General features: G+C 33.8%; 1 protein-coding gene across 1 annotated transcript; it reads left to right on the plus strand.

Annotated features, from left to right (window-relative positions):
• On the plus strand, positions 1–27,603 carry LOC124367910 (lysosomal-associated transmembrane protein 4A). The gene is made up of 6 exons (XM_046825110.1): positions 1–157; positions 10,605–10,710; positions 15,599–15,824; positions 16,541–16,679; positions 25,324–25,480; positions 26,658–27,603. Exons 2-6 carry the CDS (start codon positions 10,606–10,608, stop codon positions 26,925–26,927), a joined length of 897 nt encoding a protein of 298 aa, XP_046681066.1. The 5' UTR covers positions 1–157; position 10,605; the 3' UTR covers positions 26,928–27,603.
• Positions 27,604–27,808: the final 205 nt, after the last annotated feature.

A 27,808-nucleotide genomic window follows, 5' to 3' on the forward strand; every position in this document is an offset into this window, starting at 1 on the left:
AGTCACGTTAGACGTCCTTACGAATCAATCATATGTTGTTATTGAATCACTATTGTTCTTGTTCATTCGTTTATTGTGACGACTTGTGCCTTTCTGTTGTGAGGAGAAGCTGTCAACGTAACTTTGGTGTCAGCATTGAGTGTATTTTCATCTAAACGTAAGTTTTATTGCATTTACATAAAATTAAACTATTTTCTGGTACCAGATATCTAAGTTTTCTAATATCCTTAGCTCACATCCTATTTAAGGGCACAGAAACTAAATTCACAACTTGCAACAGGTAGAATCTACCTCAAGGTTTTAGCAATTAAAATGTATTATGATGTAAACATGACTCATTGTAAAGCTTAAGACTGAAGAATAAATTTGCGTCTACTATTATGTTACTATAAAAATTCAGTCAACTTCAAGGAATTTTTTTACATTGTGAAATAATGTGTAGTCTACTAAATAAACAAATTCATGCAAATGTTTAATATAGGCTACATGCTTTTAGATCCTTTGCTTTCTAAAATGGTGTAGTGAAGATTGGACTAAGCTATATTGTCCAAACTTATTTCAATAAAGATATTTTCATTTCAAGATGTAGGTTATGGTACCTACCTTCTAGGTATTTTTTGCTAAGCCTAGTGTTAACTTGTTTCAACTTCTGTCCTCCTAAATGAGTTTAATTCATCGTATATTTTTACATCAGACTAGGCCTACATATATAGAATTTGATGCAAATCATTCATATAATCAGAGCTAGGGTAGACTTTAATAAACGGCCTACGCTTGTTATTCAATTGCTATTATCGAATGGTTCGATTATTTTTATCCAAAGGGTTAATTCGATATTATAATTTATTTAACTTAGCATATGATTTCAACTTATTATTTATAGTTATTTTAATGTAAACAATAAACAGCAATAAGTAATAAATATTTTGAGACTGAAAATGGCAATGAATATGAGGTAGGTCTGTAAATATATTAGATATTTTTCACAGGTGATGAGATTTGTTTAAGTAACTTAACATGTGGGTTTAGCTCCTGGTAACGGGTAGGGTACAATAAGCGGACCTGGTTTTTTATATCGAAGAATGTAACCATCGATACCTAATATTCGCATCTTAAATCCTAGACTATCAATCGATATAAAAGTATCTATAGTCCTCAATAACAATCATATGTTTTAAAATAAAATATGAATTTAATATTTACAGTGGTCAAACAAATTATTAATAACCAAAATTAGGAAAACTGAAGACTGCCATATTTGCTCCTCTCACAGTTATAGGCCTATTTGTTTCTTTCCCACAAATTTCACATAATAGGTTTTTCGGTATGAGTCCAACATGTTGAAGCCATGAAAAACATGTTTTATCATCTTTCAAAGCAATGTCGTGTAGTTTTCTAAAATTGACTGCCATTTTTAATAATCAAATGTTACTTATGTAAAATTTGAAATATTACCTTACGTGCCATCGATATTAATTATATCGATGGTTATGATTAATTAATATCGTTTGCCAATTTCAATATAAAAAACCGGGTCGGCTTATCGTACCCTACCCCCTGGTAACAACACATGGGGAGAATTCTTTCCTCCATTTCACACAAGCAGTTACTAATTTATGTCAAGCTGAGAAAGTTATTAATATTGTAAGGTTTCTCTGATATCTAAGTCTAGGCCATAGTTGGTTTTGTTGTTTTGTAAAGTTAGTGTTAAATTTATGTTTTTAAAATTGTAATTAAATAAGAGAGATTCTTCTCGTTACTGTAATTTTTTATAACTATTATTGTGTATGATTTTTACATAGCCTATCAAAGTTGAATAATATATTGAATTGTTCGATAATAGCAATTGAATTACGAGTGTAGGCCACTTATTAAAGTCTCCCCCAGAGCTATTCATAGTCTTAAAATAAATTTAGTTACTATAGAAGGACCTAAGAAAGTCAGTCCAAATTATTGAACAGCAAAGCATAAGGCTGTCATTGTGTTTTTTCATATTACATTTAATTCACTTATATATATATATATATAGTTTGATTATTATAACAACTCTTTCACTGTCGCCTCCTAATTTTGACAACTTTCTTACACTGCCACCCATTTTAGTGACTTTAAAATAAATATAATCTTTTAACCAATCACAAAAAACCATGGAAATTACATTGATTTTAAAGCTGAGTTCTTTCTTTTTCTACACAAATACTCATGCATAAATATTTTCAAATAGAAAATCTTGTTTTAAAGTTAAAAAGTAATGTTTTTTGTAAAAAATATAAAGTTGGCCAAAAACATCACCATGCACTTGTCTATAACATAAATATACTAGCAGTTGCCCGTGGCTTCGCACGCAATTTCCCGTTGAAAACAGTACACTATATTCACGTATTCTTTTTCTATCACATTCTAAACATTGCTGAGATAATTGATAGTCGTTCCTTCGTGAGCCTTTTGGGCGCATTATGAAGGTATGTACCATATTTTCTGTCTCTATCTTTCGTGGTTTTTGCTAGGTGTTGATAAGTTATTCAGAACAGTTAATTTATATGGATGAATCTCGATAAACTAATTAGGTTATAAAGAATCAAATTCGGTCGGTTAAAATTAATTTTCTGTCTAAGATATTTCCAGTATTATTGAGGAGTGTGCCTTCAAGAAAATGTAACAACGAAAACCAATTTAGATCATAAAGCGCCTTCTTTCAGCTCTTTTCATTTACCTTCGATCTAACCAAATTCGATTACCTCATGTGCAAACATTCACGGATTTGTATATACAATGAGGTTGTTTTCATAATAGCGTTTAATAGTATTTTCATTGCAATAGATAGTTTATTGATCATTGGTGCAATCTAAATTTAAAATTAGGCAATGACGTCTTCTATGCAACCTGCATTACACTACTGATCAAGCACTTTACAATAACAATTTTCTAAATTTTAAATGTAAACCAATGTTTCTGCCTCTTTGATGAACTTCAGCTGAAAGTATTAACAGCTGTTAAGTATCAGTTCGCTTTGTATTACGTATCGTAGCGCAGTCTGTCAGATCCAATATAAAACACTCCAACATCAACAACAATTTATAATTAAAAAATTAATTAAATAAACTATTTAAATTGGACCAAATTGTGAATCTGTGCCATTCTCAAATCCCCTTCAATACACACGAACACAAGAAATATATATATATATATATAAAGATTTCTCATTATCATTTGAAGGGTCAGGGGGAAAAAGGGGAATGTCAATTTTTCACGTTTTTCAGGAATTGAGATTTACTGTCTAAATCTAATGCTACGCCCACAGATACGTTCATATTTTCTTAGTTTTTTAATGTGATTTGCTCTAATGTTTGCTACTACTATTAATATAACTCCCTAGTCATAAAAATATCTTTTATATTTATATAAAATAAAAATAGTACGTTAACTCTTGTTTTTAGGAGGAAAAAAGGAGGAATGTCAAATAAATTATTCTATTTTTTTTTTTTTTTTCCTTTGGGATATTGGGGTGGATTTCATAGATCCTCACACGTCAACCTGAGCTTATTGTGTGCCCCTTTGATGTTAGAGGGGTAAGCCTATCTTCGTGCCCTTAATTAGGCTAAGAAGCTTTTCCCCGATACTAGCATCTGGTTCGTCGCCTGGTTGTTTATCACCGAAAAGAGCCCTTCTCCTTGCTCCCAGTCTCTCACAGTCCAGTATTATGTGTTTTGCAGTCTCTTCAGACTTATTGCAGAGTCTACACTCCGAGTCCTCATTTCGTAAACCTAGAGTGTTTAGGTGTTTCCTGAAGTGGCCGTGTCCAGTGATCAAGGCAATCACTTGCTTAACCCGATCCCTGCCCAGCCCCATCAGCCATCTGGTGAATCCGGAGCTAGAATCGGCAAGCAGTCTTTTGCCGAGTGCTTGTCCTTGGTGACTCTGCCACCGCAAGCGGTGTGTCTTCCTGGACCATTTGTTTATACTTTGGTAAGCGGCTGACTTGCTTATACCACAACTCAGTTCTAGACCGGTGTATGGCATGCTTGCTCCGCTTTTGGCAAGCCTGTCGGCGCATTCGTTGCCACCTATGCCTGTGTGGCCCGGTACCCAACCAAGACACACACAGTTGCGTGATCCAAGCTTGCAGAGAGTGTTAAAGCACTCCCACACAAGCCTGAATGAAATGCTGTTGGAGTCAAGAGCTTTAAGAGCTGCCTGACTGTCTGACATTATACAGATGTTCATTCCCTGGTACCTTCTGGTGAGGCCTAGGTTGGCACAGGCTAGGATACCATAGATTTCGGCTTGAAATATGGAGCAGTTCCGACCCAAACTGCCGCTAACTAATAGAATAGTTTATTGTAAAAAAACTAAAATAACTTTAAAAAATAGTCTCAAGTAGCAAAAAGGAACCTTATATTATTGTTACAGCTACAGTTTTTCTTTTTTTTTCCTTTTTCCCCTCGTTCCATTTTCGGTAGGCGACCAAATAACTCGACTTTTTACTCTTGATTCCCGTTTCCTTACATAAAACATGTTAGCTTTCTTTGAATGCACTTTGTTATCTGTGTTCAATTTCTTTAACTTTTTCTCCCACTCCAACTTTTCAGGACTATCATCAGAGCAGTGTTTTAGCCCACTATGAATAGCACGTACTTCTGCTGAGTACAGGTCACATGAACCTAACATTACCTTCTTCATCATTATTTACTGATTGATTTTCTTCCATCAATATCACTAATAACTCACCCAAACGTCAAACAACTCCCAAACAGCACAATAACATAACCTTAATACAGCTGACTCACAATATTGAACAGTGGTACCAGCTGTTGCTGTGCTGGATATTTTGACATTCCCCCTTTTTTCCTCTTGCCCTGTATTTTCAAATGCCTGTATCTCATTGACTATCCCCATTATATCCTATTAAGCAGAATACTAAAAACCACCTTCCTTTCATCATTATGGCAGTATAGTACATTAAAAAAATTGAAAAATTGACATTCCCCCTTTTTCCCTCTGACCCTTCATTTGATGTATTCAGTATTTTCATTACTGTCACTATAGCTATAATAGGGGGGGGGGGCTAACCCACTTGTTCCATGGCCATTATCAAAATCTTCACCAGGAGCTGATAATAAACAATAAACTGTAAAATTCTGTAATAACCCAATTATTTATAAAATACAAGAATAAAAGTTTTTATAACTATTATTCTGATATTTGTTTTTTGAGTAAAAAAAATGTCAAAGTCCATCGGCAGTAAAATCAATATCTTTATCTGTATCATCTTGGAATAAATCATCACTTTCACTGTCATTTGAAAATCTGAGTAACTCTTCTAGCACTTGATTGTCTTCAATACTGTCACGAGTCATTGTGTTTCTCACAAAACAATCGTTGTAAACTAAAGTAATAGCAAGCAAAACAATAATATGCAGACAATGAATGAGCAGAACAACAACAAACGCCGCCATAACGCGAAGAGGAGTTCATAAATAAACCTCTTTCCGATATTCCAGATGGCTGTCAACAACATGTCATAGATTATAATCCGTAGAGTAAGAAATAAAAAAATGAAAATAGCGAATTTATTTTTTTATTCCCTTTAAAATGAGGGGTCACATGATAGGGGTTTGTATTTCAAATTTTTAGTTGCCCCCCTTTACTCAATTGTAAATTTATCATAGCATCTGTTGAAATAAACGTAGATACCTCTAGTTTGCATTATTGGATTTCTTTTTTTATTCCCTTTAAAATGAGGGGTCACATGATAGGGGTTTGTGTTTGAAAATTTTTAGTTGCCCCCCTTTACCCCCCTTTAGAAAAGGGGGGGGAAATTTTCAACAACTTGAAAAATTAAAAAATATGTTATAATAGGTAGGGTCAAGGTTTCACTTAGATATCTTGGTCCGTTTTAAATTATATCCAGGTGTGCCAGGACATAAAACTCACTCTGTAAATTAGCAATGGAAATATTACTACACTATGCAATGTTATTATGCGATGAAAGTAGGTTTAGATTAGGTTATCGTAAATATATTACTAGTATTACCAAAGTTAAACATAACCTTTACAAGCGCTTACGTGATCTGAGCTTGAATTTGGGTACTATCTCAAGGGACGTTTTTCCTTTTAAATTAATAAATACTCCACTAAAGACGCAACTGATACAAAACAAACCCTTCGACGTGTGTGGACAGAAGTTTTGTTTCAGTTGTAAACTAATTGCAGACGCAACTGGTTTCCAACTTTAGTTGCAGGACAGTCGCTCTGTGCGCGCTGGGCCTTAGAGTACAGATCAAAGGTTGAGTTGTAGTTAGGCCACAAGTAAACAGCTATGTTTACGTGGCAAACTGGTGGATACGATGTTTAGAGAGGCTAATGACAATGAAGGTGGCTGTGACTGAATATTTATGCATTACATAGACCATCTGAATCCTTTTTCTGGATTCAAAGAGCCGCCAGGTGTCTTGTTACTCTACCTGGTTAAAACTCCACAGACAACACAGCTGGGACATGATTACAAAATTGACCAAAACTCCAAGCAAACTATTCAAACAAGTTGGAAAATATTCTAAACAAACCTTTAACCCATTGTGGATCACTGACGAGCTGCACTCGTTACGAAGCGGCCGGGCCTAACGGCACGATGACGAGCTCATGTCGCAAAAGCGGTCTGATACTGACTACAGCATAATCTGAAACCAGACCGATTATTTTAGTAGGTGATGTAAATTTTGACAGGTTATCTCCAAATACAGATACTATTTTATTTGAAGAATAACACTCCCACTCCCTGCAACCAGAATAACTAACACATCCCAGACATCCATTGACTGTATCTGCACGAACATACCAGATAATAAAATAGACTGGTCCATCATCAATTCTGGGCTATCCGATCACACTGGTCAATTATCTGGGATGCTACAGGTCAGAAAAGTCAGGGAAAAAAAACAGGACTGGAAATCAGGGAAAAGTCAGGGAATCCGGTCTCAAGTCAGGGAAAAGTCAGGGAATTTCGACGTTGGTCAGGGAAAAATATAAAATCCCTTTACACAAATAAACTTACTGCCGCCGCGCCAAGTCAAAGCCTGTAGACGATTAATTGCCCATTAATTCCACCCATTAATTGCCAAAAACCCTGGGGATTGCATCGAAAAAAGTCAGGGAAAAATGAAAAAATTTGGTCTGGAAATCAGGGAAAAGTCAGGAAATTTCATTATTGGACTCCTGTAGCAACCCTGATTATGTACCATAGAATTTTTTTAACAAAAACAAGACACAAGTAACCCTGACAAGAAGAAATTTTAACAAAACTAATCTTGACTGCTTAAAACAGAACTAGACACAGTAAACTGGGGCAGTGTGCATAATGCCAAAGATGCTGAAGAGGCATTCACAGCCTTCAACTTAATTCTAAGAAGAGCACTAGATCATTCATGTCCAAACAAGCCAACAAGGTCAAGAGCGAAATCAAAATTAAAGGCTTTCTATGACAATGATGCAATGAAACTCAAAAATGATTACTTGACATCTCTTAATGTTTATGAAATTACAGGCGGTAGTAAAGACAAAGAGATAATGGTTGCCAAAAAAAAGGCATATGATCTAAAATTAAGAACTCTTAAGCATGAAAACACATCACCAAGTCGGATAATAAGTCAAAGGCAGTATGGGAAATTATAAACTCAGAAAAGCAAAATAAACAGATGGATAATTGCCTAATGCGCATAGAAATACACAATAAAATCGATGAAGACCCTTTCAAAATTTCCTGAATCAATTCTTTTCTAAAATTGCAGAAAAACGCTAGAAGAAAACCGTAAAAAGCTCCAAAACCTAACCTTTCCCTCTGAGCACACAATACAAAGTTTTAACCACCCTCATATGGAATTCACACCAACAAACCAAAAGGAAGTTCTAAAAACCATGCAGTCCCTAAAGTCAAAATTATCCTGTGGAGTAGATGAAATCCCACCAAAGCCTTTCAAATCCTTTAGCCTTGTCTAATTTCCTTCTGCACTGAAGCTTTCAAAAATCTACCCTAAACACAAAATGGAGGCACAACAAAACCGGTAAATTTTCGACCGATCGCACTTATCTCCACTTTTTCAAAGATAATTGAAAAAAACAGCCCTTTCAAGAATGCTTAAGCATCTAGAACAATACAATCTTATTACCAGAATCCAACATGAATTCCTAAAAGGACGATCTACCATCACAGCAATAAATAGCCTAGTCGAATTTGTGACTGACCAACTTGAGAATCACAAACACGTCTCAGCAATTCTGTTGGACTATAGTAAGGCTTTAGATTGCCTAGGGCATACTTATCCTTCAGAAACTGTCACAAATGGGAATCAAAGGAAAGGCTGGAGATTGGGTAGAAATCTACCTTGAAAGGCGTAGGCAGATGGTTGAGGTCAAAAAATCAATTAATGGGCGAGTTCAAGTTTATAAATCTGAACCACTACCAATAGTACGAGGAGGTACTGGGACCATTTACATTTGTATTGTTTACAAATGAATTCCCACAGCTGTTTACAACTGAGAATGTAGAACCCGTACTCTATGCAGATAACACAACCCTGATTTGTAGCAATGACTCAGCCCAAGAACTCTACTCAAGCATTTTAAACTCAACAAATAAAGCACTTAAATACTGCCTGAATAATGACTCAGCTATAAAATCGCTAAAAACAACACAAATAAATTTCAGTAGAAGACGAGATAACTGTCCAGAAATTCCTGACATTTGAGTTAAAAATCACACAAAATTGTTGGGAATTACTATTGACTCTAACCTATCTTGGACGAATCACACTGACATCTTAACAAAAAAACTCTACACTGGAATATTTGCAGTACGTCGGATGAAATGGATAGGTGGCATAGACGTAGCAATAACAGCCTACTATGCGTTGGTTGAATCGCACATTAGGTATGGCCTGACAGCTTGGGGTGGGACATCTGAGGCAAATCTCACCAAAGTTCTTGTTCTGCAGAAAAAAGCGATTAGGGCGCTTGCAGACCTTAACCCAAAAGACAGTTGCAGAGAGGCTTACAAGTCACTCGGAATTTTAACTGTTGTCGCTCTTTACAACCACGCAGTAATCATTTACACAGAAGAAGCAGACTTTCCAAGAGGCAGGGATTTTCATTTGTACAGAACCCGAAGAGTTACTGACTATCATCTACCTACTCATCATACAACTCAATACACCAAGAAACCCTCCTACATGGGACGTAAACTGTTCAACACGCCGCCACCAACACTGAAAGACCTAGAAGGGACAGAACTCAAGACTCAACTAAAAAAATGGTGTCATAATATGAGCTGATTGAAATGGAAAACTTAACGATCGTCTGAACTTGATCGATATTTATTAGAGATTTTTATTGCAATAGTTTATAAACAATATATTGTATTTAATTATTTTGTTTTTAAGAATATAGATGGAGATATTTTAATAAACCGGAATCCAGTTCAACGTAGATATGAAGTGAGTATACAATAGCGAGCGATACGATGTGGCGCACCATTGCTGTTCGTTCGGCCGCTGACCGTAAATTAATTTGTGCCCGCGCGACAAAACAATACGATCCGCAATGGATTAAGAACTAAAATTAATAAGTGCAACACAAAATTGTGATTGAAACAAAACTTTGTTATATTTGCAATACTTTCCAGAAATGCTTTCTAAAGACTAATGTAAGGAGTAAATATTAAATTTATATCTTCAAGTATGTGTTTTAAATAAATATTTAGTGTTACATTACTTATGTTGTACAAAACCAATACTTTTACATGCCATGTTTAATAATATATAACTTCCTCTACACTCAAAACTCCAGTGATATATACTTTTAATGGGTTATGGTGACAGAAATGAGTTACAAGTTCTTTTGTAGAACCATCTCACTTTTTTTAATCAGCTATTTCTAGTTTTATACTAACTCTTATCTATAAAAAAAATTATTAATTAGAAACGAATTAAAAACTGCAATTGTGATACTGTTTTACTATTCTTAAGGTTTTATTGTTCTCTTTCCAGTGATGTATACTTCTAATTGGTTATACTGTGACAGAAATGAGTCATGAGCTCTTTTGTAAAACCGTCTATGATTTTTTGTTTTAATCTGCTATTAGAACTAATTTTATCTCTAAAGAAAATTATCATATAAAAACAAATAAAAAACATTTAAGAAATTCTGAGTAAAACAGTCAAATTTAAAAGTAATTGAATAAAAAATACATTTGAGATAGAAAACCGCAAAAGTATATTGGTCTATACTTTCACGAATAGTAAAAAAACTAACAATATTTCATGAAATTTAAAAATTTGAATCTAAATAACAAAACACTGTCAAAGTGTTTTATTCATAATTGCCATTCACACTTTGGCTAACTAGCAGCACATAATCTAATGTGGCAGACTGCACAGTCAGCTGTTGTTTGCTCAACATATTAATACAAAATTTAGTTAGTCCACTTATGAGATTGGTGATTTTTTGTGAATAGAAATAATATATCACTACAATTTTGTGCCTATGAATGTTAAATTATATTACATAATAGATAATAAATGAAGTTAGTTTGAACTGTACTGATGTTAAAGGATGCAGACCTGCCGGTTCAAAGTGCGGGACAGGACCGACGACTGGAAGTGTTGTTTCTGCTGCCATGTCCGCACCGGCACCATCTTCTTCGGAATCTGGCACCTGGTGAGTTGAACCCAGTACTACAGTCCAGTCTCTGCTTAATACCGCTTTATAAGGTGGTATTTAAACTATCCTTAGTAGTTGCTAGACAAACTCAGTCCAGTCTCTCCGTAATACCGTTTTATAAGGTGGTATTTAAACTATCCTTAGTAGTTGCTAGACAAACTCAGTCCAGTCTCTCCGTAATACCGCTTTATAAGGTGATATTTAAACTATCCTTAGTAGTTGCTAGACAAACTCAGTCCAGTCTCTGCTTAATACCGCTTTATAAGGTGGTATTTAAACTATCCTTAGTAGTTGCTAGACAAACTCAGTCCAGTCTCTCCGTAATACCGCTTTATAAGGTGGTATTTAAACTATCCTTAGTAGTTGCTAGACAAACTCAGTCCAGTCTCTCCGTAATACCGCTTTATAAGGTGATGTTTAAACTATCCTTAGTAGTTGCTAGATAAATTCAGTCCAGTCTCTGCTTAATACCGCTTTATAAGGTGATATTTAAACTATCCTTAGTAGTTGCTAGATAAACTCAGTCCAGTCTCTCCGTAATACCGCTTTATAAGGTGATATTTAAACTATCCTTAGTAGTTGCTAGACAAACTCAGTCCAGTCTTTCCGTAATACCGCTTTATAAGGTGGTATTTAAACTACCCATAGTAGTTGCTAGACAAACTCAGTCCAGTCTCTCCGTAATACCGCTTTATAAGGTGATGTTTAAACTATCCTTAGTAGTTGCTAGATAAATTCAGTCCAGTCTCTGCTTAATACCGCTTTATAAGGTGGTATTTAAACTACCCATATTAGTTGCTAGACAAACTCAGTCCAGTCTCTCTGTAATAACCACTTTATAAGGTGGTATTTAAACTACCCTTAGTAGTTGCTAGACAAATAACTAATTCATGATTCTTCAGAATGAAAGTAAGGAAATAAAATATGTACATCATGTTGATGGTGGTTTGTACTTCCTAATTGAATGAACAAAAGTCTACAACTACAAGATATAATTACAAAATTTATAATAGTATGTTTACACTGTGTTTATTTAAAAATCATTTTATTAATAACAACATTTTAGATTAAATATATTCAGATATATATGAGTGGCACTGCTGCTTTTAGTTGCGTAATAAAATATATTACATTTATATGATCATAATCTGAAAGAGTCAGGTAGTTTTTTTTTATTTAGTGCAGAAATAGAGTAATCAATTAACTTTTTAGAACCTCCTCACACAATGGATCTTGCATTCTAGTTTGTTAAGTTAATTGTATGTTAAATACCCCAAGCTGCTTGACCTACATTTGTGCTGCACGTGACATTATATTTCTACTGACTACGCTAGTAAAATAATAATACACAATTATTAGAACCTGAAGATTGTGATTACAACATGAAATCTTACCTTATTGGATGGCTATATTAGGAATAGCTATAAAACATCAGTATTAACATCTTCAAACGGCTTTGATGACGTAAATGTCTTCACAGAACACATTTATTTTACTAAAAATGACATATTTGAAGAAAAAGTGACTTTGAATATACTATAAAATGAAGTATTTCAACATATAATACTTTATGTGTTGAAATACTTCATTTTCTCTCCTCAAGGTCACCCTCATTGGACTTGAAATCTACCTGTGAACATTGTTTGTTATATGTTTAATTATTAATTAAGTTAGTAGTAGTAAATATGTTTCCACATATACTGCAAACCATCCTTTTTAAGTATTGGATTTTTTATAGCATTCCATTAAATAAATTAAAGAATGCTGTTTGTTTGTTTTTTTTTTTTTTTTTTTTTTTTTTTGTGCCTGTGGATCTATAATGAAATTAGATTTAATTCTTAAATTCGTGTAGTTTTGATTTGTCTGAGTTTGAACTAAACACCTAACACGGTTACATAAAAATGAGCGTAAAACTTAAAATAAATTTTCTCTACTTATTTTCATCGTTTCTAATATTATTAAATGATAAGAATACCTTTAAACATCAAAACTAGAAAACCATATTGTTGGCTCTGAAACTCTCGATTTTCTTTTAATATTCTCTTTATTTATGATTTTATTTTTCCTAACTAAATTTTAGTTGGTAAAATCTTCAATCAAAATACCTTAAGGGGTTTTTGTAAATCTTTAACACTTAATGGTAAAAATCAATTTTATCGAAAATTGATACTATTGTCCAATATTTCTAGTGTAATACACTATGTCAAATTAATACTGATAAATAACATATTTTATGTCATTGTAGTGCACATTAATTTAAAGTATTTATAAAAAGGACTATTATTTATTTTTATTGGTTTAATAGCTTTAAATGGGCTGTCATTATGAAACGTTTCTTCAATAGTTTAAATAGTTACATACTAATTTAACATCATCCCTGTATTTATTTTCAATAAAAGTAGGTAATTATTTTGAGATGCCAGTCTTTCTCATTCATCAGCCAAGGCTCTGAAAGAGAGAAAGTAAAGTACTGTTGATAAGTAGAGTGTTGCAATAATGCGGAAACTGGATATGACCACACAATGTACGACCTTGACTTGTTATCTGTCTTCCAGCCTTATCTGGGCACTGGTGTGGTGTGGTTTGTGTCAACACTCAACTGCTAGTCTACATTGTACTGTCACGCTTTCAGTATTGATTTGTACAAATGATAAACATTATGATGAACTTAAAATATTTACACTGAACGCCATGCTGTCTCTTCATGGACATGACTAAACAACAGAAAATTGTGCAAATTTTATTTTGTTCAAGATCTATTAATTTCTACTGTAGTTAAGATGACTTTAGTGTTAGTTTCTAAAGACTATTTGTAGATGGCCGGCTAGCTACAATGAATGAGTCACTATGGTCATTTTGGTTTTCCACAAATTTGAAATTTCATGACTGTTCATGTTAACCCTCTGAGAATCATTTACCAGATCACTCTGAGGTATGCGTAAAGGGACAAGTGATCCAGATGTTATTGCGGGTTTTTTTGTATTACAAAGTAATCTATCATCAAACTCTTTACTTTATTAAACGTACATGCAAAGTACATAGAAAAAGTACAGGTGCGTTTAAAATACATAATTATAAAACTTCACTGGTACTGGATAGAAATAAATACAAAACCCAAAGAATAAAAAACATATGACAAATTTAACTAGGTGTGAATATGGAATTGTCACTAAATATATATTTAGTTCTAAGCTTCCCTTTTGAGGATGGATGGGAACGTTAACCAACTAAAGAGTGAATGGGAAAATGTCTTCTTCAAAAAACCTATTACTAAGGAATGTTAATGACTAAAATAAAAAGGGCTTGCAATACTTTCAACAATCACACAGGGTCACCTTTAAATGTCAGCTGTTTTTTTTATTATTCAATAGATTTGATGATCTTAGGAATTATGCAGAGCTCATGTCTACACAATCAGTTACCAGTCTGAATGGAATCACATGGCTGAAGCAACTTTCACAAAATATTTATATAACGCAAATCTTTCCACTTCAGCTAATCCTCAAATATTATATTTGTTTATTAATATTTTTCTAAGTTTTTTTAATGTTTTTAAATTAAGTAAGTGTGTATCAATGTCATAAACATTTACATCCATTTCACAGTACACCACATGTGTGTGTTATCTGTGTTTCATATTAATTTATATAATTTGAATTTCTTTATTTGTTGCTAGTTTTTAATATTTATTTCTTAAATGCCTTTGGTAAAAGGCCAATTCTGTTTTATTTGAAATTGTGATTTTAATGTTTAAATTTGCATTTTATGTGATCTAGATAGTACATAGGAATAGAAGGGTTTGAGTAAATTTGTTAAATATATTTTTTGTATGTTCAGTTGTCACTCATTTCAGAAGTTGAGCTATATTGTGTTCTTACACAAGTTTTTTGTCACTTAAACAGACAACGAATAGTAGTGGTTAGAAAAAGCCGTTGTGAAAGCGAGAACCAAACTCCAGAAATGTTAGTGATGTCACTGTCAATTAATGTCTCAGTGTTGGCGGGTCACTGTCAATTACTGTGTCTCAGTGTTGGCGGGTCACTGTCAATTACTGTATCAGTGCTGACAGGTCACTGTCAATTACTGTGTCTCAGTGTTGGCAGGTCACTGTCAATGACTGTCTCAGTGTTGGCAGATGTGGGTGAGTATAGGCACCATGACAGCAGACTAAATGATTGTAGAATGTCTCGGAACCGCTTCTAGATAAATATCACACACCTCTTATGATTCATTGACTAAGAAATAGGCTCCTTGTTGAATCAATTTTCTTGTAAAATTATATTGTTATCTTAGTTTTATGCGATGGATCTTAATAGTATTGGAAATAATGTAAAATCACTCAGATATAAGACATAATGAACCAGATCCTTTGTTTGAAGTTTGTTTTCAGCGATGGAAGTATTGTGAAGGAAACAGGATTTTTCCGAACATTTGTCATCGTTCGGATATAAAAAGTAAACAAATCATACCAGAGCGTTGTGACACGCTTAAGTCAGGAATGACAACCACCATGTTGTGTGTCAACTTCACTAACTCTAAAACATGCGCTTAATAAAAATCTAAACACAGTGCTAATTATTGAAACTGAACTACAGAAAAACAGGTCACAATAGGTCTGCATTCTTCAAGCAACCACCTACGACTGATTTTTATCCTAGTTTGTAATTATGTGTTAGGTTAGTTATTTACCTGAAGAAAAGATAGATTGCAGATCTCGAAACATAGTGTTTACTGATTTTTTTGTATCACTGAACAATGGTAAATGCCCGGAAAAATCCTGTTTCCTTCACGAACCAGATCCTCTATAACGCTACACCCTTCACAATGCTCTTGTAGCATGTATCAGCAAGGCTTAGTCCAATAAAGAATTTGAACTTCATTTCAGATGCTGCATGTGCTGGCTTTATCAGTGTTGGCAGTAGTGTTGAGACATCCAGAATTGATGTCATATGACAGAGCTGTGGATTTGAGGTCTGATGTCCCCAAACCCACCCCGCTGTCAGAACTAGACCTCCACCATGACACTGCAGAGATACAGCTTACCCTGGGTCGGGAACAAGACAAACCCATCATCATGCAGAACAACATCGGTGGCCGCGCCATCTACTATCGTAAGTTCTCGTTCATAGTGACTGCTGTTGTCAGTGGTTTATGATCATAATATAACAAAAGCCAATGAAATGGCTTTCAAAACCGCAGTTAACTGATAGTTTAAAACAAGTTTTATAGCTGTATCTCTAATAAATTCTTCGATTTTAATTTTTTTATCTAGTGTTTTTTTAAAAAGAACTGCACAATATATTTACAATTTGTTAGTATAACTTTATTTTCTCCCTAACAAATGATAACCGTAATTTTTCCTGTATAAAATAAAGAAATAAATATGACAATAATTTTGGTGTATCTTGAATTCATTGCTCATGTATACATGAACAATGAATTCAAGATATATAGGCCTATTTACACACACACACACACGCACACGCGCACGCGCGCGCACACACACACACACACACACACACACACACACACACACACAAAACCACAACAAAAATTAATTCCTGATGAACAAATATTTTTTTTTTAATTATATGGTACTAAACTAATTTTTTTTAGTTTTCATTTTACCACACTATACTTTATTATTATTTTTTGTGGTTCAATATAAGTTTAGCGAATGTACCATGTGGTATTTGAGAAGCTACTGAAACAAAGAAGGTCAGATTATTACATGTCCACAGATTCTGGTTGCGACAATTTGATACACTTAACATAAATCATATAAATATGTGACTTTAAAACCGACGAAGCTTCTGTTGCTTTCCAGAGGACATCAACACCTGTGTCATCTTTACCTTCTGCACTTTCATGATTACACTTCTGATGGTATACGGAGCAATCAAGGGCAAACCTGTCTACCTCCTGCCTTTCTTCTGCCTGCAGGTCTTCGACTTCTGTATCTCCAGGTGAGGCTATGAATGAGGTTCTATACCAATTTTGCACATATTTAACATGTACCGAATGGACGAAACACATGTGGTTGGATACCGCTGAGGTCGTAGTAATGAATATTCAATTTGCAAAGTTTACTTATATGTTTAACTGTGTCAAATAAACATATAAGCGCCACTTCTAGATGTTAAATATAAAATAATGTATTCCCACGTTGCTGCCACATAGAGTGATAAGTAACTAAATGATATCATGGGGGTGGGCCTAATGGTTCCAATGTTCTATGGGAATTTTGCATACAAACTTAATAATTATTTAAAACTTCAAAATTGACTTCCCTTCGCGTTGATGTCAACTCACAACCGCGGGCGTCAGCATCTTGGTTCGACATTGCAGCTGTAGTCGGAAAAAGTGAAGATTAGTAGACTAGAAGTTGTACTCATAGTTAAAATCGAACTCAGAGATTTGAAGTTAAAATCATTGACTCAAAGTTAAAACTGCGGATATGGTGCGTGAGGTGTTGCTCAGCAGCTATAAAGTTCACGAGAGAGAAAATTGATACGTGTGCCAATTAGGTTATTAATCCACCAAGAATGTAGTTCCAAGAACATCGGATGTAACTTGTATTTACCAGTAACGAGTAACAGGGTTGTAAAAATATGTATTATATAAAATACAACTAAATAACAGTACATTAGGTATAAATATTTTCTAATTCGTGTGTGTATGATTGAAATTACCATCTCGCTGATATCTTTGTATTAAATATGAAACTGTACTTTATGTGTGAAATCACAAACCATTGTAAATGTAGTTTTAAATATGAAAAATCTATTGTAAAAAATCTTAGTTTAGGTTCACTGTAAGTATTGTTATCTGTCAATCTTATCTTATCTAATATCCTCCTTCTCCACAACAAGGCACACCACAAACACCACAAAGCTACACCCAACTGTTATGACTATGCTGAACTGAGCTCAATAATTATTGTAATTAATATGTATTGTTAATTAGTTAATTAACCAAAATTACTGGAAACAGTGGTTAGTATATTCCATCATTGCCATGTTTGTCAATTTTATTATTTGTGGAATAAGCCTCATTATTTCATAATAAAAATATTTGTAAATTTTGAATGCAAGGTGTAAAAAACTATTTTTATCAGTTTTATATGATGCACTTTTATAGAAAATGTAATTATATACGAGGAAATTTATTTAATTAATTTATATATATATATATATATATACATATAACATAATAATACATATAATATAACATAATTTTCATTTGACATATATTTTGTTAAATGTGACATATAATGAAAACTATTTGTATAATGGTGATAGAAGAAGAATATCAGGGCATGAAACAGACTTGAAATATAATATAATTTGCAACCGTCCAAATTATATTTTTAGATTTTTTCAATTTCAAGAATAATAAAATGAAGTAGATCTTTATGTAAATTCAGGATAGTAAGAGATAAGTTTAGTATAAAAACCTATTATTAACCATTTTTGTTGTATTTTTGAAGAGATTTTAATTCATTACATAAACATGTTATTTCTATAATCTATGCTTTTGTTTGTTTTTCTAAAAAAGATTCGTGATGGAGCCGGGCCCTGGCTACCTCTCTCACACGATAAATATCTCACTTCAAACGTCTACCACATTAAAATATACATCTATATTATATCGGGCATTTTCTTACTGTTTAGGTAGTTTTTCCCGTGGATTGGTAGTTGAAGAAAAATATTTTTGTTGATGTTAACCATGAATATAGAGAAAACACGGTTTTTCGTAAAATATTTAAGCTTTATTTAATTCTCATAATTGAAAAAATAATAACAGTAAAATAAATTCTTGTACAGCATTTGTTGTATGCTTCTTAAAGAGCGACAAACTAATAATTAAGGGTGTAATTAATTATTTTGTAAACGCTTATGAAATCGGTTATTAGTTGTCGTTTTGAGATTTTGAAAATCCTCTGATAGAGTATGCACTGGTTGAGAATACTGATTACGATTCATACTAATTCAATTTTAGACCATCCCATAAATAGAAGATATTTCAAAAGAGTTTTTGGTGTTACAACGGGTGAGCAGTGGCTGCTTCCTGGGCCGGGAGTACAGTCTGTAAGAATAAGAATAAGAATAAGAATAAGAATCATTTATTCCATTGATCTGTTTACAGAAATAGGACAAGTCATTTTAAAATTACATACATTGTTAAAGCTAAAAATTACATTAACACAAAAGTGTTGTAAAAAGTTCACATGAAATTTAAGTAAAGTAGCAATAAATAAAAGTAATTATAGTTAGTTATAAACTAAAACCTAACATTAATATGGCAATTCATGAATTCCTCAATGCTGTAAAAAGGATTTTTCACTAGCCAATCATATAACTTTTTTTTAAATATTTTAAAGGAAACAAGTCTCGCATCATCAGGCAGCTTATTAAAAAAATTTATAAAATTTAATTTAAACGAGCTTTTAGTTTTAGCTAGTCTGTGAGGCAATATATCAATCTTATTCCTTCCCCTAGTGTTGTATTGATGGATCTCCTGTCTTGTATGAAAAAGATTCAAATTAGATTTTGTATACAATAAAACTTGAAAAATATAAAGATTTACTATTGTGGGAATTTGAAATTGTACAAAAAGAGGTTTGCAGTGTTCAAGTGGGTTGGCTCCTCCAATATTACGAACAGCCTTTTTCTGTAGCACAAGAATGTCAATGACATGTGAAGAATGACCCCATACAAGTAGACCATACAATATGTGCGACTGAAAAAGCCCAAAATATGCCAATCTTAAATACTCTGGACTAACAAAACTTTTGAGTTTCCAAAGTAAGTAATTTACTCTAGAGATTTTGTTACAGACAGTATCTATATGAGTTGACCAGTTTAATTTTGAGTCTAAATTAATTCCTAGGAGCTTGACCGATACCAAATTGATTTCCTGTTTGAGGCTTAAAGTAATACACTGTGTTTTATCCAAATTGCATGCTAGCTTATTTGCTGCAAACCAAATAAGCTGTGCAAACCAAATGTGATGTCAGGCGATAATTTTAGTCGAAAGTCATCGTTCCGCAGAGGTTTTTTCTTAGGCATCCTAAATATGTAGTGCCTTTGTCACTGTACAGGATACAGGGCTCTGTCAGTTTAGTTTGCACAGTGGGGGGAGGAGGTGTTTGTAATGTTTTTAGATTTTTAGTTTAGTGTAGTGTTGTCTCGTATTTTCTTAGTGTTGTATAAATGAATAGAGTAAACTATTTAGTTGTCATAGAACAGTTAGAGTCTAGTGTAAGGAAACCAATGAGAGACCACGAAAACTGATGCTGGTCAAAAGGAAATCGGCTGGCCAAGGAGTAACTATAAAAATCCAGTTGAGGGAAAACATCTGTAAAGTATGGGAATACTTTGAAAAGTGAAAAATCAAACTACCCCATTGCTCCTTGTAAGAAATGTTTTACAACAAACTGCAAATGCATTAAGAATTCGTCCTAGTTCTGTGAAACGAATTTCTAAAGAGAAGTTATCTTAAATTGACTCATTTGGATATAAATCATTATTGAATACTCCTGAAAAGAAAATACCCTGTAAAAGCGTGTTGACAGATTTTAACAACGCTATAAGTTGTTATATATAACATTATGATGTAAGAAAAGAGTACACGACACTAAGAGAATGGAAAGTATCTTTAATACGGAGTAAGCTGTTCACAGGCAGTACTTCACAGATAAGTGTAGTAATAAAGAAAATATGTTGAACGTACAAAACGTTTTATGAAAGAAACGTTGTTATGGAAAGATATAGCTGCCAGATGTCGCTTCCTTTGTGAAAGAGCAAAGCTTTTATAATATTGTGTGGCTAAGTGAAATATGGGTAAACAAAGGTGGACCGACAATACTCTGCATGGTACTTGGCAAACTCCTTTTGGAAAAGGTGAAAGGAAGTCTAAGAAAACTGGTGATTACTAAGAGGAAATAGACCTAGACAAATTTTATACTTGGTGTTCAGAATTATTAGTATAACATTTAAGATGCAGTTATTATTGTAGAAATGAACCGTATTATTCAAATAAATAGACAAAGCACCTACAAGCAAAAGCGATAAGACACTTATCTCAGAATGGTTAACCAGAAAGGTCAGATATGAAAAAAGTCGAACTCCTAGAGATCCAAGGTCTAAAAGCATAGTAATATAAAATATCACGTTGATGAACTTTTTAAAGAAAATGGTCACGCAGAGAGTAGGCTGCTACCACATCATTGCCACTTTAACGCAATAGAACTAATACAGGCTCAAATTGAAGGTAATGTTGCAAAAAATAACAAGTACTTCACTATTACTTCCACAAAATTAGTGGAAGAAGCTTTGATAAAGACTACACCTTAATGTTGGAAACAATTATAGACACACCAAGACAATTATTGATAATGCTAGGACCGACGAAGGATTGCTGGAGGAGGCTGTATAGAGACTAGTAATTTGACTGGGAAACAGCAGTTCATCAGAAGAAAGTGACAGAGAAACTGTAAACACTGATAACGAAAATGATAATGCTATGCAGGGCTGTCGGCTGCTTCTCTTTAAGGAGTACTAACTTCCCTTAAATTATCCGTAAGTTAATTTACGCATTTAGGTTTACATTGATGTTTGTTTTTAGAGAAATGAATGAACCATTTTATACCTTTTCTTGAATTAAATATGCCATTATTAACCCTTAGCACGCTGTAGACAGAATAATCCGCGATGTTGTTTGGTCTTATAACGCCAAAGACGAAATAATCCGCTGATCGATAAAAATATATTTTATTACTGTTTTTTAAGTTTATAAGCTCAATATATAAGCCACAATACTAAGTAATGTACTGGCTTGACCAAATAATCCAGTTGCAGCTGTCAGCTGGCCGCAGTAGGTAAACAATAAATTGTTTTGTTGCTGGCAGCTGTTCTCCCACTCCCGTCTGAACACCGATGACGATACTATCTGCCATTACCGACTGTCAGTGGAGCACGCATTGTGCCTTTGGGAAGTGTTCTTGCGTTGTCATTCCTTATACAAACAGTTGTAAAAAGTTATTGTTACCATGTTTTAGGTGTTATAATAAAGTTTTTATTGTTTCTTTTCTGTTGTGTAATTATGGCTGCAAGTCTTGTCTCAAGACCCCATGGCTTCATCCCGATTTTTGTTTTGAAGTTTACCGTACAACTGCCTAAATCTATTATTATCAGAACTTATAAAACTAATCAAGATCAGCATATTACACTTTATTTGTTTTCTTATCCTTGTACATAGTTTTCATATTTTTCATCACATGCATTTTTACTCTGTAACCTGAATTTTGAAATATTCCATTATTATGAACAAATGTGATTATTTTAATGCAAGTATTACATTAATGTAAAATTTATTTTTTTGTGTGCGACTATTAGTCATTAGGAATGAATTAAAAAAATAGCTTTAAGGAATTTTCATTTTTATTTTTTCACCTTAAATGAGCGTAATCTAAAAAAAATACTAAATTTATATCAGCGTTCAAAGGGTTAAGAAACATACAAGCATAATTTAAACATCTCTCTGTTTTGGTTTGTGTTAAAATAAAACTGTTAATATTCTATCTTATGTTTGTTTGCAACACACGGGTTAGGTTGGTATGTTTCATTACTACAATAAACCAACCCATAATGTTGCACGGTTCCGGCACAGTGGTAGGCTGGGCCGGGCAGCTTGTCTAGAATTCAGTGATGTGACTGTACCTCACTTGATCTACATCCTTACTTACGACTAGACAATCGGTAATAAATGTTGTGTGATTGATAAACAAATAGAAGTCTAATCAGAATTAATAAATCCCAATCAGCTGTCACATCTAGTATGTATAGTTTCATACAGTACTCGTATTTTAAAAATCTAAAAATTATAGCTAATAACCGATTTGATAAGGGTTTACAAAACAATTAATTATGTCTTTATTATGAACTTATAACTTAATTTTTAGTATGTTGATCTTTAAGAGACATACATACAACAAATGCTGTATAATAATTGTTTTTTACTAACATTATTTGAAAAAGAAAGCTTAAATTTGAAACAGAAAACTGTTTTTTCCTCATACCTTTGGTTATCACAATCCACAAAAAATATTTGCCTTTTGCTCTAATTCATGGGTGAATACTAAAAAAAAACAGTAAAAAATTGTTCTCAATGTAATATAGATGTATATTTTAATGTGGTAGACGTTTCAATTTTATATATATTTCTGTAAAATGTAACTTTAAACAAAATGTAAGTTTTCAGCCGAACAACCAGCAAACCTCTAGAACAAATTCAATACAGTATGCTGATCGATAATTTTTCTGTTGTCAATACATATTTATGGTTATAGTATGTTGATTGTTTCATTTTAATACAAATACATCATCATTTTAGCCCATAATAACGTTAAAAAAATATTGAATATCTTTGTTGTCATCACGATGCTGTCATGAAGGGTGTTTTGGTACTGCTTTGGCCATTACAGAATGGTACCATGATAAGTGGTTAATGGGTTAAATACTCAAAAAGTATAAACTTTTATTTGTTCTCTTAGGACAAGAAGCTTATAAATTGCACTTAGTCCTCTAAGAACCTTAGCGCTGCTTCCAGAGTGACAGGATATTCAGGATGGGTAAGGTTAGGGAGTAGGGGCCGCCTCCTATCGAGATCCATGAGGAAGAATTAGGGCACAAATATCAAAGTCATGACCCCGGAAGAAGGGGAGGCCAGCTCTGAACCAGCCTCTGCAGTCAAAGCAGGCAGGGGCTGGCACACCCTTGTTGAGGTTAGCAAGAACCTCTGAGGTTAGGGAACAAACCCCACCAACTCCAACAGTCATCTCCCACAGTAGACTAGACCTATCAAATTGCCCATGAACCCCAGAATCTCGATATTTGCGGTTAGTGATGTCACTCCTGGACATCCATAAGGTTGCCCAGATTTAAGTGACACATCGGTGTTTTTGCTGTGCCCAGTGTAGGTTCAACTGGAAGGTATAAACCAGCCAGAAGTGAAATAAACGAGCAGAGTCTCTGCTGATACTCGCCAATATTTGCTGATATTTTGCCAATATCATTATGGAGGAATTTGAGCGAAAAGTTTTGGCTTCAGCTCAGTTCAAACCGAAGATTTGGTGGAGCTATGTGGATGATACCTTTGTTATTTTTTTTCTCATGGAGACATTGAATTAAATAATTTTTTGAATGACATTAATAGTACTTCTCCTTCCATCCGCCTCACAATGGAAGTGGAAGTCCAAAACAAGCTTCCCTTTTTGGATGTGTGTGTATTAAGAGATAGGGATGTCCTTAAGACAACTGTTTTTCAAAAGATAACACACACAGGAAAATATTTAAATTATCAATCCAACCATCAAAAATCTGTCAAAGAAGGAGCAGCATACTCGTTTGATAGAGCAAAGAGCTTGTGCTCAGATAAAGATGGATTAAAAGAGGAATTTAAGAAAGTTGAATCGGATCTCAGAAGCAATGGATACCCTCAATTAGTAATAAATAAGTGCAAACGAACCAGAAGAATCATTCCTGAGTCAGATAAACAGAATTGTGATAAATTTGCGTTTATGTCAATCCTTTATGTGCCGGGATTATGGGAGAAAAAATTAGAAGAGTAGGTAGAAAGTACAACATTAGAACGCGTTTAAAACACACAACACTCTTAGACAAAGTCTCGTAAAAACAAAACCAAAAAATGGCACACAATATTCCAAAAACTGTGTTTACAGTATAAAATGTAGTTGCAATAGGGAATACATAGGCGAGACAAAAAGACCACTAAACGTAAGGATAAAAGAGCACAAAGAAAACATGAGAAAGGGTCTCACAGAAAAGTCAAAAATTGCACACCATTGTCTATCCGAAGACCATCATATGAATTGGGATGAAGCCAACATAATACATCGGGAACCACATTTCTTCAAAAGTAAATTAATTGAGGCAACATGCATTAAATTGGCATACCAACCAATCAGTCAACCATCAGTCGAGATTAGGCCGCTTTGGTTGCCAATTCTAAAACATGAACTAAAGAGAAAACCAAAAGTATCAAATGGATCAGATATTTGTAATAAACCAATGCGGAGTCACAATATGGTTTTAAGAAGTTCATCTCGCTTGAACCAATAATAACGAAAGGGCCCATTCCTGTCCCCCTTGCTTTTTATTTTTGCCATCTTGTTTTTGTCTGCCGTGACGATTACTATTGGCTAGTCCCTCTGGTCAGTCGTAGGTGGTTAGTAGACGAGTGAAGACGTATTGTGACCTGTATTCCGTAGTAGTTCAGTTTTAATGATTAGTGTTGTGTGTAGTGTTATACTAAGTGCATGTTTATAGAGTTAGTGAAGTTGATAAATAACATGGTAGTTGTGATGCCTGACAGGCGTGCCACAACGCTTTGGTAAGATTTGTTTATTTTAACCTAGTTTGTAATTATGTTTTAGGTTAGTTCTTTACCTGAAGAAGAGATCAGATTGCAGATCTCGAAATGTAGTGTTACTGATTTTTTGTTTCACTGAACGATGGCAAATGTCCGGAAAAATCCTGTTTCCTTCTCTGCTGATAGTTCTTACCTCCATTGCTCTCTCTGTTCCAGTTTAAGTGCTGTTGGTTTCCTGCTGTACATGCCAAACATGCATGGCCTTATCGCTCACAGTCCCAGGATACCCTACCAGAATGAGCTGCTGCAACTCAACGAGCAGTGTCTCTCTCTGCTGGTGCTTCTCACATTTGTGATTGCTCTGCTTGTTAAGGTAACATAATATTCTATTTTTTTGTTTAATCTGTAAAAACGTTAGGTATAGTATTTCATAAAAATGAAACCAATGCACTGGAATTTATTGGAAGTATTGTTAGTTTATTCATAATGGTTACAAATTGAAACCTTTCTACCTGTAGTTCTTAGTCATTGGCAGAAAATACTAAAGTGTCCACTATAAGTGTGTTAACCCTTTAGGTACCAGACCTTTTTATTTGTATCTGAGAAATACCTGCGACTATTACTCAAGGATTACCGAATAATACCTAACTCATTTAGGCTATTATGTAGTATTTTACATTTTTTGCCTGTAACTACTCTTTTTTATGGTAAAAATTAATGAATAAATTTAAATTGTACATAAATAAATTTCTACAGCAAAACAGAAAAGTTTTGTTTTAAATTATAAAAATTTAATATAACAACAATTTTATTTACCAAAAATACAGATTTTTACGATTTATTTGTCAGATTTTTCATACAACCTTATTCATTATTATGTTCCGATGAAAAATGAGCTGTATTTGTACTGTTCTTACACAAAAAAAACTGTGAATGGATTAACCTAGGAACCTTGTTTATTCAAATACCAATAGTTATATTTAATTTACAAAAACCGCTCTCACTATTGTTTGTACTTGACAACAGATAAAGAAGTTTAAAATATGAGGGCCTTTTTTTCAACTTCTGATCTCGCCCCATTACGCCCAAGTACGTGACAGGTCCGCGGTGTGCAGTAGTCGATCGCACATCTTCCTCACTCATGATGTTTTCTCTCTAAACAAGACACTTTCTGTGATGGATTTCTGCTGCACTATTCCCGTCTGCTTGCAGGAAACGAATAACACTTCTCAATTTATTCATACATGACGGGAAAATCAATACAGGCAACCTTGTTTATGCAAGTGCAATTCAGTGCAAACCAGCTATTGAACTCAAAAGTGACAAACGTTGTGACAAAAGCGACAAAGCTGTGCACACTGAGAGAGGTTGAAAAAACGGCTCTCATATTAGCCTATGCCATTATAAAATAAACGTTAAAATTTTGAATAAAACAAATATATTTAAAATTTGTAATTCAATCTACTGCCTAACAAATTCTAGATATCTAAGAATAAATAAAACTATAATTGAACCTGATTTCTCCCTCTATAAAGACGTTTGATCTCTAGGCTTATTTCATCGGAGTGGTTTGGAGCTGCTACAAGTATCTTATGCTCCGTGTGTTCCCCGGGCAACGCACTATCCACTACATCGACACCGAGAGCCTTCTGCCCAGCTACGAGGCTGCCGTCAAGAAATACCCCACTCCTCCCCCCTCGTATGCCACGGCCGTCCGCAACCATCCACCAGCCTCTTCCCCCACCACTGAAACGCCCACTACCACCCCCGCCCCGGCCACGGACGCCCCCACCCAGCCCTCTCCTCCCCAACCCATGTAATACTTTAGAAGCTTCAACCGCTAATTCATTTCATTGAATGTAAATCTTCAGTTTTTCTCAATTAAATTTCTGAAACATAGTGTTGTGATTTGTATTATTAGGGATTATACGTACTGAGTTAGGTGTTTAGATTATGGTTTAAATGTTCCATATTATTATTTAGATAAATATATATATTTCAACTGTATAATAGGCATAAAGTTTCTAAAGACATTTAGGTGACTGATGGACAACAAAGCAATACGTACTAATTATAATTTTTGTACGTACTATGCATCACTTTTTTATGTTCAGAAAATTATTTTTCTTTTTCTCCTCGATTTCAAATACATTATTTAAATTCAAAGCAAATAAGATTAGTTCAAGTTATTATTCACCTAACTATCGTGCCTCAGATTGATTTGTAAATATAGGAGTATACTTATTTCTGGAATTTTGCTATTTACTTGTCAGTGCTATTTGTATATATTGTACCAGTACGTTAATATGTTTTTACTTTTTGTGTTTATTTTAATGTGTAATTTTATTGGAAGATTGATGTTCTAGCCCAAGAGTTGAACCATTTGTTGTAGTGATAATTGGGGGTTAGAAGATTTCTAAGATCTTTCTCCAGTTACACAAACATTCATATATTCTTGTAATTCATGTTAGTTTAGAAATAAAAAGTTTTAAACTAGTTTGGCTTTTATTCCAGTATCGATACGTCTTTCCTCAGCTAAACCATGTTGAAAGTAATTATTCTTATATATGACTTCATAAATATATCATAAATCTGTTTGAATACAAGTAACAATCTATTATGGATCCAAAATTAAAATAAGGTAGTGTTCAAAGTAATACCAGGACATAATTAACAAAATTATGTCCAGCTTGATTTAACA

This window comes from Homalodisca vitripennis, chromosome 8 (assembly GCF_021130785.1).
Source record: "Homalodisca vitripennis isolate AUS2020 chromosome 8, UT_GWSS_2.1, whole genome shotgun sequence".
Lineage (NCBI taxonomy): Eukaryota > Metazoa > Arthropoda > Insecta > Hemiptera > Cicadellidae > Homalodisca > Homalodisca vitripennis.